Below are 13629 nucleotides of genomic sequence, written 5' to 3' on the forward strand. Positions count from 1 at the left end.
CACCGGGGAGTATTCTAGGCCAAATAAAAGTTCACCATTCCTATTTCATTTAACTTTGTCTAATTTGACATCCAGAGTTACAAGACTGTGTTGCTGTTTATGCGCAGGTTAACCCTTTTCGTTATCATTTCATTTACCACTCATTGTTCAAAGATTACTGCAGTAAAGTATACAAAGATAAAAATACAGTACTGTACAGCACGCGGCAGCATTTAGTCCAACAATGCACGGTGTATGATAGAGTTGGAGTGGGAGAGGGAGAGGATGCAGTGCATTGTGGGGTGGAATGCTGAGAAGCTGGTAAGCAAAGCATTGTGGGGTGAAATGCCTGGAAACTGATCTTCTGTCCAATGGATGTTGTTGGAGGTATAATGAAAATGTTGCTAAGTAACTTATGGATTTGTATGTGAAACGACGGATAGTGGAGAGAATTATAGCAGGGACCCCCTGTACTGCTGCATGTGTTATTATTGCTCCACATTATATAATAGGAACAGCATATGTGGTGAAATATGATGTAATGTCTCGAGCTTGAAGAGAAGGTTCGGTCAGAGGGCCGACCTTGAGGGAGCTTATATAAGTCCTGACTGTTCAGCGCTCAATCTCGTGGCATTCTGTTTCCTTAGTGCCAATAAACTAACGGGATTAACAGGTACATAATTGCTTGCTTGCAGGGGGGCTTGGAGGAGATGTTCGTTTTGATTGCTTCCTTTGTAGTGCTAATGATTGTGCATTATTTTGTGTTGTAGGATGAGTGGAGATATAGTTCAATAAAACCTCATTACTTGAAAGAGGTCTGAGTATTGATTTACAACAGCATATAATGCTAAATGTTTTCACACATAATCAACAAGATAATTCATCGTGCAAACAAAAATAAAAATGTCTAGCATGTAAATACTTTTTTTTCAGTACAGAAATAAGTAATAAAAAAACAAGTTTAAAACAAGAAAGAGCAATCAGAGATTGCAGACCCTCGCCAGGATGTGTTTTTAGTGGGTTTTACGGCTTTTGTGTTAAAAAAAAAAATGGCGGCCGAACCACGTGACCGATGACGGCATCATTTTTTTTCTCCACCAATTTATCCATAGATGACGCTCAATAAATTTCATCTTAATCGGATGAAGTTTTGTACTTGTCGAATTATGACATAACGTGGTTCGGCCGCCATCTTGGAAAAACCGAAAAACTTTGCACCTCTATATCTCCGAAAGCGCTGAATTGAAAAAAATTGAGACATGGCCCATTGTAAAGAACTCTCCATGGGGAATAAAATATGTTAATGATTATGTCATAGGTGCCTCCATTATGACGTCATAATTCGACAAGTACAAAACTTCATCCGATCAGGATGAAATTTATTGAGCATAATCTAGGAATAAATTAGTTTAGAAAAAAAATAATGACGTCATCAGTCACGTGGTTCGGCAGCCATATTTGTTTTAACACAAAAGCCTTAAAAACCACTGAGAATACATCCTGGCGAGGGTTTGCAATCTCTGATTGCTCTGTCTTGATATTCTGTGCGGACAAATAGACAAACAGACGCAAATGCAATACCCTCTCCACTGGTGAGAGTAAAATGTAAAGGGATGTGAGGACGAAATTCCAAAAATAATGTCAACATGGTAGGGATGGTCAGGATAAATGGATATATGTAGCCATCCGTAGTGTACATCTTTCTTTGAATAACGGTTGGTCCCTGTCCGTCTCTAAAACCATATACATTGATAGTGTATGTTCATTGTTTCCATGTAAGGAGGAATGCGACCAGTTAATTATTAAACAGTACGGTCAAAACACACACAAACAAACAAACACTTTGCTCTCCAGAAAATCCAAGTCTCTTTCAATGAAAATGAAATGAATTGGAGTATTAAAATGTATGATCTCATTTCATTTTGGGGATAACCAAAACTGGAAGGTGGTGATGGCAAAATGCAATCGTGCAAACACAAACACGAAAGCAAATAAACAAACAAACAAAGTAAATTACTGGGGAAATGAATCCACTCACCATCTCTGACCATCCCAACCTCGTGACACCGACGAAGACGACAGGCCTGGCAGCTTTTGCGTCGGTTTTTGTCGATCGTGCACTGGTTTGTGGCTGGACATACATAATTCGTCCTTCCTGAAATGCACAAAACAAAAATACTGTTTAATCGGAATGTGATACATTAAGAAGTCGCCGCACACGGTTGAACAACACGACATTTACCTCTGCCTCTGGAGGTGGACGGAGGTTATATTTTCACTCCTGTCTCTATGACTGTGAGCACAATATCTCAAAAAGTTATGGATGAGTTCAGACGAAATTTGGTGGACAGATTTTGTGTGAGACCAGGAAGAATCAATTTGATTTTGGGGAAGATCTGGATCCGGATAGTATAATTTTTTTTTTAAAGTGATTCTTCACCATCGAGAGATAGGGCCAAAAATGATAGATAGCACGATATCTCAAAAAGGTATGGATGGATTCGGACAAAACTAGGTATTTGGTAAAAACAAAGCTAGGTAAAAACATATTTGTAATATGCACACACAAAGGTTTCATGGATGTAAAAAAGCTTGCCTTGTCCAATGCCTCATTACTCAGGTAAACTGTCACAGTTGCACTAGAGTCCAAATTGCCATCAAATAAATTGTCCCATCAGAACGGACGGGATTATTTCAACTTTCAGGAAATGGAGGTGCAGTGACCTGTTTTCAATCATTATGGTTGATTCTTGAATCAATAAATTTACAATGAATGAGATCAATTATATCCTTGCGAATGAGAAGTTATAATAAAATGTTGTTTGCAGGTGATGCACAGCTAAACAAATTGCATGAGCAATCGTTTCATTCACTCATCCATTACGCAGTCGGCGTGCCAAGAAACCCATTTTCAATTCTTGCAAAAACAAACGTGGTCAAAAATCAATTAGGCCGAGGTGATCAGATTTTGTAACCAGAACAACACTCTTCGACGTCACGACGTCGACCGATATGCCTCCGCCCACATTAGAACTTCATTACAATACTTGTACAAAGTTTGATTTAAATCCATTCAGCTGTTGTCAAGTTATCACATTTTTACCTGACATGACCTCTGACCTTTGACCTCTTGACTCCGACATCTAATCAGTTAATCTTAACATCATTATACATACCTGTACCAAGTTTGAATAAGATCACTTCAGCCTTTCTCAAGTCATCGCGGTAACGAAAACCTATCACAGATGGACGGACGGACAGCCGGACGGACAACCCGAAAACATAACGAAATCGACAGAGCCATAAAAATATTTAAATAAACAAGGACTAGAATGGCACTCGGTAAAGAGCACACCTCCACCAGGCTGAACAGTTTACATTTTGTATCCCACTGATAGGCCGGATCTGGATCCGGACCTGAACCAAAATTGCATTATTTGTTCTTATCGCCTAATTAACTCATCCACCAAGTTTTGGTATAATCCATCCACAGATTTTTGAAATATCATGCTATATATCAATTCAATTCAATTCAATCCAATTGATGGTTTAACTATCAAATCATCGCAACCAGAAGCTGAATTGTGAACGATTTACAATATAACATGCAAATCAAGATCATTAAATAAATAAATACATTAGGAGCTTTCATAAATATGGTAGGTAGGGAGGAGCTTTCATAAATTCCTCAATAAAAATATGATTTTGAAATACCATCGTTAGGGAGCTGCTGCCGATCTGGAAGTGAACAAGATGACAATAATTTGCTGATTTGATATCTCAATACAATCGTGATTTTACATTCTATTTTGATGTATTAATACTACAGTATTAATTTTTGATTGGAATGATGAATGATGCTGTTTTGAATGAAAATATGGAGATATTGAGTTTAAAGCAGAATGAGGAAATGACAAAAGGGTTTCCATCCTGGATATAAAATGGTTGGAAGGTTCGTCACGCTTCTGGACCATGTTGAATTCAGCAATTCAAAAACTAGGTGGATGAGTTGGTAGGTGACAAGAACAAGCTGTTACGTACTTCCTCCCTAAACCCCGGCCACGGTGTACCTCCGAGCTTCGAAAGGAGTCACGGCAGAAAGAGGTGCTATTATGTGTGTGTCCCAATGACCAATGGTAGAACCACACCAAGCAATTGATACAAAACAAGTTATTGTATTCAAAACTCACACAATAATAACACTTAACGCAAGTACAAGGAAACTCTTACTTGCACATCATAAACCATGCAATTCCTATGATGGTACGACCAATATATTCCTTAATCAATAACTCACAGTACTCCAACGTCAGTGAACTGTAACATTCCCCAAAGTTCGTGCAGAACGACGGCAGCGCGACGAGCAGAGCGACGATTGTCATGACCCAAGGTCAAAGTCGATCCCCGCTCTGGCGATCAACACGAAAAGGTCATACTGGGACCGGAACCCAGGTCGGTCGACAGTCAAAGTCGCAGAAGAGCCGCGAGGCGAGAGGTCGGGTTGAAGTCGGTCCGGTAATGATTCACCTAAAAGGTGAGTGGAAACTCACACCTTCCGTTCACCGACAATGAAGCCGACATGAACAATCGACGGTTCCCACGCTGAGGGCGCTCCGGGAAAACCCACGACACACATGTGGAACAGGGCGAATGACTTGTGCGAGGTGAAATGGCAGACCGGCCGATAATGAAGGCGTCAGCTTGCTCTCCAATGATGATTCACTCTCGGAACCAAAACCCGTCACGCAGGTTTAATTGCAACCGCAATAACGACACTGTCATGGGAATCCCTTTCCCGGGGAAACCAACATTCGCTCGCGACCAATGTCCAAAAGGTCCGCTTGCCACCACGAAGCGGAGAAACCCTTCTTCTCCGATCTCGCTCGATTCCCATCGCCCCCCTCTCTTTCCTCTTCCCGTTTCTTCTTCACCCATTTCATTTTTCTTCTGAAACCCTATTTTTACCTTTGAAGAAAGTTATCTCCATTTCACACCGAAACCATAACAATAATAGTACCTGAAACTAAAAATGCTTCAAGTAGATGAAAACCACAAAGACGGAAGTGACGAATCCGTAACAAAGCCGATTCGATTTTGGTTCAGGTCCAAATCCAGATCCAACCTTTCAGTGGATAAAAAAAAACTGTTCAGTCTGGCGGAGGGATGTGCTCTACCACGTTCCATTTTAGTTTACACCTTGTTTACCTGTCACGTTTGATCATCATGACAGTAGTGTGGAAGCAATTTGTACATGCCATCCAACTCCTGTTGGTAATCAGGTCAGGTCAGGAATGGGAGCATGCGCAGGAGCAGCGCTTCGCCGCATCCACTTTCCGACAGTACTCCAGGGGCCTCCGTCTGGCCATCCCCCAGGCTAACTCACCTGGCCCATCCCTATCTCCTTGAGAATACCGATCAACCTGCTGCAACCACGAGGCACGCTGTCGGCCCGTTGACCTCCTCCACTCACAAGACTCCCTTGCTGAAAGTATCTGGTGAGCTGGATCAGCGTCAGGAAAATGAGCCACATGTCTATACCGCCGCAGCTGACGCTCACGGACCATACAGGAAACATATCTCATCTGAGTCTCTCTCAGCAACCGCTCATTGGACACAAAGTCCGACCAGCGATAGCCAAGGATTCTCCGAAGAGACTTGGTTCCAAAGGAGTTAAGTCTCATTCTCTGGCCCTTGGTAAGGGTCAAAGTCTCGCATCCGTAGAGCAAGACTGGAAGCACCAAGGACTTAAAGACTGACTTTCGTCCTCCTGCATAGATACCGACAGCGCCACACCCCATGATCCAGTGAATCCATGACTCCCCAGGCCTGACCCAGACGTCTATCGACCTCTGGCTCACAACATGTGAACATATTCAATAACATGAATAACACTGCCAAGGTAAGTGAATCTCCTCGTGACCTCAACATCTTTGCCACAAACGGGCACAGACCAGACAGCAGCATCCACGATGTCATTGGAAGCCTGGATCTTGGTTTTGACCAAGGAAATCCGTAATCCCAGCAGCTCCGCCTCCTCATTCAGTGCCTGGAGGGCCCCCATAAGAATATCCAGCATCTCCGCAAAGATGACTGCATCATCTGCAAAATCAAGGTCATAGATCTTGACACTCGCAAACGATGCACCGCAGCCTGACCTTTCCGACATCCTCCCCAAACAAGTGGAAATAAGTCACAGTTGGAGCCACCACACCTCACAGCACTCTCAGTGCCAGAGTATAGTTCAGAGATCAGATAGATCAGCGTTGCTACACATCCCACCAAGACCAATAAATTTTCCAGAGGGCATCCCGAATCACTGAATCGAACGCTTTGTGGAGATCAGCATAGGCTGCAAGCAGCCCCTGGCAAAACTCTCACTTGCGTTCCGTGAGGACTCCAAGCGCAAGGATACAGTCAAGCATTGACCTCTTTGGTGTAAAGCCTGACTGCTCTGGTCGCTGGTGCTCGAGCAGATGGCGGTGAACCCTCTCAAGAATGATCCAAGAAAAGACCACGCCCGGCACTAAGAGTAGCGTCAACCCTCGGTAGTTGTTGCAGTCCTGGTAGTCACCCTTCCCTTTGCAGAGGGGGACAACAAGGCCCCTCTTCCAGTCAGTTGGGATGATGCCTGTCCTCCAAACGGAGTGCAGAACTGCATGCAGCGACTCAAGTACAGCATTTCCACCAGCCTTGAGAAGCTCAGCATGGATGCCACAAATCCCAGGAGCTTTGCCCCCTTTCAACCGGTTCACCGCCACCTGTGTTTCCACAAGTGAAAACGGTTCACAGTTAATTGGGGGGGGTTGGGGGGGGGGGAGAGGGGAGGGAGGGTCAGCATTTGGGATAGCAACACCCCCGACATCCAATTCAACAGCCGGTGGGTCAGCCTGGTACAGCCGCTCAAAGTAACCCAGCCCAGCGGGCCTTCACTTCAGACTCCTCTGTCAAGAGGCCACCATCCTCTGCTCTAACTGCAGTACACCTGGGGACAGGCTTAGAGGAACGCAATGCACGGATTCCCCTGTAAGCAGGACGAGAATCATGTGCACAAGTGATGCGCTACCCTTTCACAGATTCCTCGCACATAGGCCTCCTTGTCCGCCCTCAGCGAGCATACAGTTTTACGCCTCAGCTCCCGGAACAGTTCAGCTCTGCCATCGAGCCTGGCCGTGCGACTCTGGTCGATGGTATCAAGCGTCTCCTGAGAGACAAAGTTCTTCTTCGCCTGATGATGGATTCCAAGACGAAAGTTGGTAATGATTAGACTTAACTTGCTTTTATCTTCCAACTAAAGCAATTTATCCTGCAAAAAAGTCACTTTCAAAACAACTGCTGCACCTGGAACATTTAATAAGCCAAGCGATAGCCACATCGAAATTACATCAATGTCATTTAATGTTCGGTAATGAAATACAATTTTCGACGAATAACAAGTTACCATCAAATTAACAATGCCTTTTAGACCAACGCACAGCATGATTATAGGGTAATTCGAAATGGAAATTGAAAAACGTATTAATCCATTTGGAATAGGATCATCAAGTCAAGATGTGGGGAAATGTCATGCCTTGCACAGTTTATTAGAACTTGCAATATCTAAGCAGCAGTAATTTATAAAACAATTGGATTCTCAGTATGCGGTTCCTGGAGCATTAGCGTGTTGTTGTTATATTACCAATGCAACCCAGCAGGCACCACATATTAATGGCTGGAGTGATTTGCCTGCCCTGGCCTAGTGCTTGCGAACACTCTGTGGTCGTCTGGTCAATGCATTCCTGGACGATTTGGCACGAGCACTAAAATTCTGCCTGTAGGGTAACCTAACACAATACCAACCAATTATTTGGGTTGTCATCTGGACAGATGCCTCATGATGGTTCGAACCTATGTTCAAATCCCGTATACTATGTGGCTGTGTCCACTATCATACTTATGTCCCTGTAACTCACGTTAACGTGCACTGTCCATTAGTGCATTTATCCTGCATGTGATCTATGTACAAGCTCCTCCGTGATGATCGAACAGCCACGCTAGGTGGCGGAATGGTGAGAGCGTCCGCTCTGAGTCTGGGGGGGGGGGGGGGGGGGGTTCGAATCCTCGCAGAAGTGGTACCAAATAATAAAAAACATGCTGCTTTCTCACTTGATGCTCAGCTTTTGAAATGATATACAGTACATCTCACTCACCGCATGCAGGTAGGTGGTCTTTCTGTCTTCTACCGACTCCTCTCCGGCCTTACTCCCCCAGCTCTGTTTGTGCTCTGTCCCCCAAATATTCCTAAAGGTCGCACAAGATCTGCCAGCAACCCTCTTATGGTGAAATTGCCAAAATGAAGACTCTCTGCTCACCTTCACTCCTTCATTCCTCTTTTTCCCACCTCTGGAACAAACTCCCTCACTCTCTTCAATCCCACTCCTCCCTCCAGGTCTTTAAAACAGCTGTTCACCAGCATCTCTTATCTTCCCCCATCCAAAACCTTGATCTTTTCTACTCCTGCTAATTCACCCCAGATCCACTTTTTTTTTTTTGGAAATACCAACTTTTTTCTTTCCTGGAAGTTACAGCAGTGTCCACATGTTTTATACTTTCCCACCCCCTACCCCCTCCCATGCCTCCTCCCCCCCAAGCCCTCTCCCTCCCACAGATCTTCCGTTGTCCCTGTTCTCTGCTGTTGTACTTGTGTGCTTTCCTCTCTCTCCCCCATCTTGTCTTCCGCTCCCTTTTTTGTATGTTTTGTGTGTCCGTTCGTTGTTATTTTTGTGTGATTAATGTTAGCTCTTACACGACCCTCGATCTTGTATCCAAAAAAAAACAAAAAAACTCGTGCGTCGAAGTTCCTTGTAAGGAAACTTATCACCATTAGATCAAGGGAATAGAGCATACCAACGGTGAGGAAATTTTCCAAAGAAAAGACCTCTTTCTGTGTCCGAAATTTCTCCATGTAGGGCTCTGTGGGGAGCAATTATTAGGTTCTCCAGACAAATGCTTCCACTGGATCCATTGAAGAATTTGGGCAAAAGGTGTACTCTCAAGTCACAGCGTTATGCCCGACGGAGCTTATCGTAACCATATAAAGTCTTATTTGCGAAGCACTCAATGTAATAGAACAATAAGATGGCCTTGAAACAAAAATGGCCTCCAAAATGAAACGTCAAGGCTAAAATGAAACAGCAAATCAAACGGTCACAAAACAGATGGTCGTTCGTGCGGACGTTGCTCAGCCTGAAAGTGTCAATTGAAGAACTTCATTTAATTACATTTTGAAAGCATTTACTTTCGCTGGTGTGCGGGGGCCCGTCAGCAAAGCTCGCGGGGTCCGCTGACAGCAGTGTGTCAGGTGGCTTCAGATTTTTAAAAAATGTTCCATCCTCCCAAGTAACAGTGACATGTGAAAATCTTACGCAGAATAATGCGGAGACCGTAAACAGCAGATCTAGTATATCGAGTGTCCACTAGAACATTATGTTGTGCAACAGAATACAAAGAAATCAGTGTAGCCATTGGATCAATCAGAATCATTGGAATCTCCCGCGATGAAGCTACCTCCGAGGGCCTTTCACTTACTCTCCGCAGGCAGGTTGGTGGTCTTTTTGTCTTCTACCGACTCCTCTCTGGCCTTGCCCCCCCCCCCCCCCACCAGCTCTCCAGCTCTCTCTGGGCTCTGTCCCCTAAATATTCCTACAGGTCGCACAATAACTGCCAGCAACCCTCTTATGGTTAAACTGCCGAAATCAAGACTCTCTGCTCACCTTCACTCCTTCATTCCTCTTTTTCCCACCTCTGGAACAAACTCCCTCACTCTCTTCAATCCCACTCCACCCTCCAGGTCTTTAAAACAGCTGTTCACCACCATCTCTTATCTTCCCCCATCCAAAAACCCTGATCTTTTCAACCAGATTTCACCCCAGATCCACCTCTTTCAATCTCCGACTTCATTCCTGAAATCGCTTGTAGTGTCAATTTGTTTTATACAGTGTACCCCTTCCCGCTCCTCCTCCTCCCCCAGCCTTCCTCCTACCACAGATCTCCTGATGTCCCTGCTCTCAAATGTTGTACTTGTGTGCTTCCTCTCTCTCCCCATCTTGTCTCCCCCTCCCTTTATTGTATTACGAGCAGAAGTACCCGGCGTTGCCGAGCGGGGGGGGGGGGGGGGGGGGGGAGGGGAGGGAGGGGGGTGGGGGTTGGAGGGGGGGGGGAGGGGGAGGGAGGGGAGGAAGGGGTAGGGAGAGGGGGAGGGGAGGGAAAGGGGGAGGAGGGGACGGGTAGGGGGGAGGGGTGAGGGGAGGAGGTGAAGGTTAATTGTGTTGCTGATCAGGAAGAAGAAGAAGAAGCCATTATACCAAATTCGTACACTTCGGGAATTGTTTGATTTATTTGTATTCAAATGTCTGGTGATTGTTTTGTATTTATTTATGCGAATGTGTACTTGTAAATAACTGTCATTCATTTAAAAAGGCTTCGGCACTATCGAGCGATTTTTTTTTTTTTTACTTCAAAAAAAGAACTTTTTTTTTTTCAATTTTTATTTTTTCCCTAAAACACTCCCAGGCACTCACTGATGAACCTCTGAAAGTTTGATGAAGATCCGTTCAGCCATCTCTGAATAAACGCGGACACACACACAGACAACTCGCGTTTGTATATACTAGGGCATGCCCGTACTATATATATATCTAAAATTATATCCCCCCCCTCTATTTACATGAAATGGTTTGGTCCATTCGCAAAGCCAAAGCGAACGGCTTGCGAGTACGGTGACAATCCCCCCCCCCCCCTCTATTTACATGAAATGGTTTGGTCCATTCGCAAAGCCAAAGCGAACGGCTTGCGGAGTTTGGGTAAATAAATCGCCATAGCTCGGTAACTACTTCTCCGATTAATATGAAACCTTGAAAAGGCACATCCTCAGGTCCCCAGCAATATACCTGGCAAGTTTCAAGTATATCGGACCCGTGGTTGTCGAGAAACAGCGGTCACAGACACACAGACACACACACATACACACACACATACACACAGAGATTACTGGAATTATAGATAGACTAGGGCATGCCCGTACTATATATATATCTAAAATTATATCCCCCCCCTCTATTTACATGAAATGGTTTGGTCCAAAGCGAACGGCTTGCGAGTACGGTGACAATCCCCCCCCTCTATTTACATGAAATGGTTTGGTCCAAAGCGAACGGCTTGCGAGTACGGTGACAATCCCCCCCCTCTATTTACATGAAATGGTTTGGTCCAAAGCGAACGGCTTGCGAGTACGGTGACAATCCCCCCCCTCTATTTACATGAAATGGTTTGGTCCAAAGCGAACGGCTTGCGGAGTTTGGTAAAGAAATCGCCATAGCTCGGTAACTACTTGTCCGATTAATATGAAACCTTGAAAAGGCACATCCTCAGGTCCCCAGCAATATACCTGGCAAGTTTCAAGTATATCGGACCCGTGGTTGTCGAGAAACAGCGGTCACAGACAAACATACAAACATACAAACATACACACAGAGATTACTGGAATTATAGATAGACTAGGGCATGCCCGTACTATATATAAGCTAGGACGTGCCCGTACGTGGGTGCCCGTTCCTTGCCAAAAAAAAAAAAAAAAAAAATTTGTGTAGGGGTGTGTGTGTGTAAACATCCTAGGGCGTGCCCGTACGTGGGTGCAAAAAAACATGCGTGCAAACAACAACAACAAAAAAAAACTTTGAAACCACGTGGCAGTAACGACCACAGAACCCCCCCCCCTCTATTTACATGAATGGTTTGGTCCATTCGCAACGACCACAGAACCCCCCCCCTCTATTTACATGAAATGGTTTGGTCCAAAGCGAACGGCTTGCGGTGTTTGGTAAAGAAATCGCCATAGATAGCTCGGTAACTACTTGTCCGATTAATTTCAAACCTTGAAAAGGCACATCCTCGGGTCCCCAGCAATATACCTGGCAAGTTTCAAGTATATCGGACCGGTAGTTGTCGAGAAACAGCGGTCACAGACAAACATACACACATACACACATACAAACACACATACACACATACACACAGAGATTACTGGAATTATAGATAGATTATATAGATGTGTCCGTTTGTGTTTAATGTGCTAGCTCTTAAACGAGCCTCGATCTTGTATACAAAAATAAATAAATAAAAAAGCCACCACCGCACTAACAAGAACATCAATGTTAGACACAAACACAGCAGTTTGAAAGGGAGTTTGAGACAAGTGTGTCTGTAAAGTGAGAGATGTACAAATATACAAAGCATCGCATTGGGACGAATGCACACGACCATTGCGGACAAGGCCGAGTTGTAGAAGTTGTAGAAGTTTGCAGAAAGAGTGCGTGGACGAGTGAGCCGACGGAAGCAGAGAGATAATATTGGAGGACAAGACCGAAAATGTAATAGTGAAACATCTGTACCAACCTTGAATGCTGCGCTTGAAGAAGGCCTTGCAGCCTTCGCACGACCACACGCCATAATGGTAACCGGAAGCCAGGTCACTGCACACGGCGCAAAAGTGCGTTTCCCGCGTGATGCGTGGACCGTCGCCGTGCAAGGGTGGGCTGGTCGGGCTGGTCGTGCTGCTCCCGGGTAGACCATCGACGCTCGCCTCAGGCTTTCGCCGGCGAAGATCGCTGTGGGCAGGAAGGTAGGACACGAGAGCCATGGCTCTGATCACGTGGCGAGCATCAGACGCTTCCGAGAAAGTCGGCAAAGGCTATTCTGGGCACACAGATCCCATGACCAAGGCACATGTACAAGTGCATACTTCAGTGGGAGGAATATGTCTCTCACTTCCCCAGCTACGAGGAACACGCAACTTATTCCCATCAGAACATTGTGCTCAACCTGCTCATCTTTTTACGTTGAACCTCGGAGAATTTCTACATTGAGGTCCAAGACTTTCAGTCTGAAATTCTTACTGAAAACAAAGTCCTGGCCAAGAGCGCAGTATTCCTCACAAACAATGACCAAGAGAGCAGTATTCCTCACAAACAATGACCAAGAGCGCAGTATTCCTCACAAACAATGAGCAAGAGCGCAGTATTCCTCCCAAACAATGACCAAGAGCGCAGTATTCCTCACAAACAATGGCCAAGAGCGCAGTATTCCTCACAAACAATGACCAAGAGAGCAGTATTCCTCACAAACAATGAGCAAGAGCGCAGTATTCCTCACAAACAATGAGCAAGAGCGCAGTATTCCTCACAAACAATGAGCAAGAGCGCAGTATTCCTCACAAACAATGAGCAAGAGAATAGTATTCCTCACAAACAATGAGCAAGAGCGCAGTATTCCTCACAAACAATGAGCAAGAGCGCAGTATTCCTCACAAACAATGAGCAAGAGAATAGTATTCCTCACAAACAATGAGCAAGAGAATAGTATTCCTCACAAACAATGACCAAGAGAGCAGTATTCCTCACAAACAATGAGCAAGAGAGCAGTATTCCTCACAAACAATGAGCAAGAGAATAGTATTCCTCACAAACAATGAGCAAGAGCGCAGTATTCCTCACAAACAATGAGCAAGAGCGCAGTATTCCTCACAAACAATGAGCAAGAGCGCAGTATTCCTCACAAACAATGAGCAAGAGAATAGTATTCCTCACAAACAATGAGCAAGAGCGCAGTATTCCTCAC

General features: G+C 44.8%; 1 protein-coding gene across 3 annotated transcripts in view; it reads right to left on the reverse strand.

Moving 5' to 3' along the window:
• The window catches only part of LOC137426566 (estrogen receptor beta), a 348041-nt gene that overhangs the window by 146780 nt on the left and 187632 nt on the right, over positions 1-13629 (reverse strand). For all 3 annotated transcript variants that reach the window (XM_068115196.2, XM_068115198.2, XM_068115197.2), the window contains exons 2-3: positions 12409-12620; positions 2018-2134 (exon numbers count right to left, since the gene is read on the reverse strand). In XM_068115196.2, the coding sequence (XP_067971297.2) occupies positions 2018-2134; positions 12409-12620 (329 nt within the window). The remainder of the gene's footprint in view (positions 1-2017; positions 2135-12408; positions 12621-13629) is intronic.

The sequence above is a fragment of the Myxine glutinosa genome, chromosome 5 (assembly GCF_964187855.1).
Source record: "Myxine glutinosa chromosome 5, kmMyxGlut1.1, whole genome shotgun sequence".
Lineage (NCBI taxonomy): Eukaryota > Metazoa > Chordata > Myxini > Myxiniformes > Myxinidae > Myxine > Myxine glutinosa.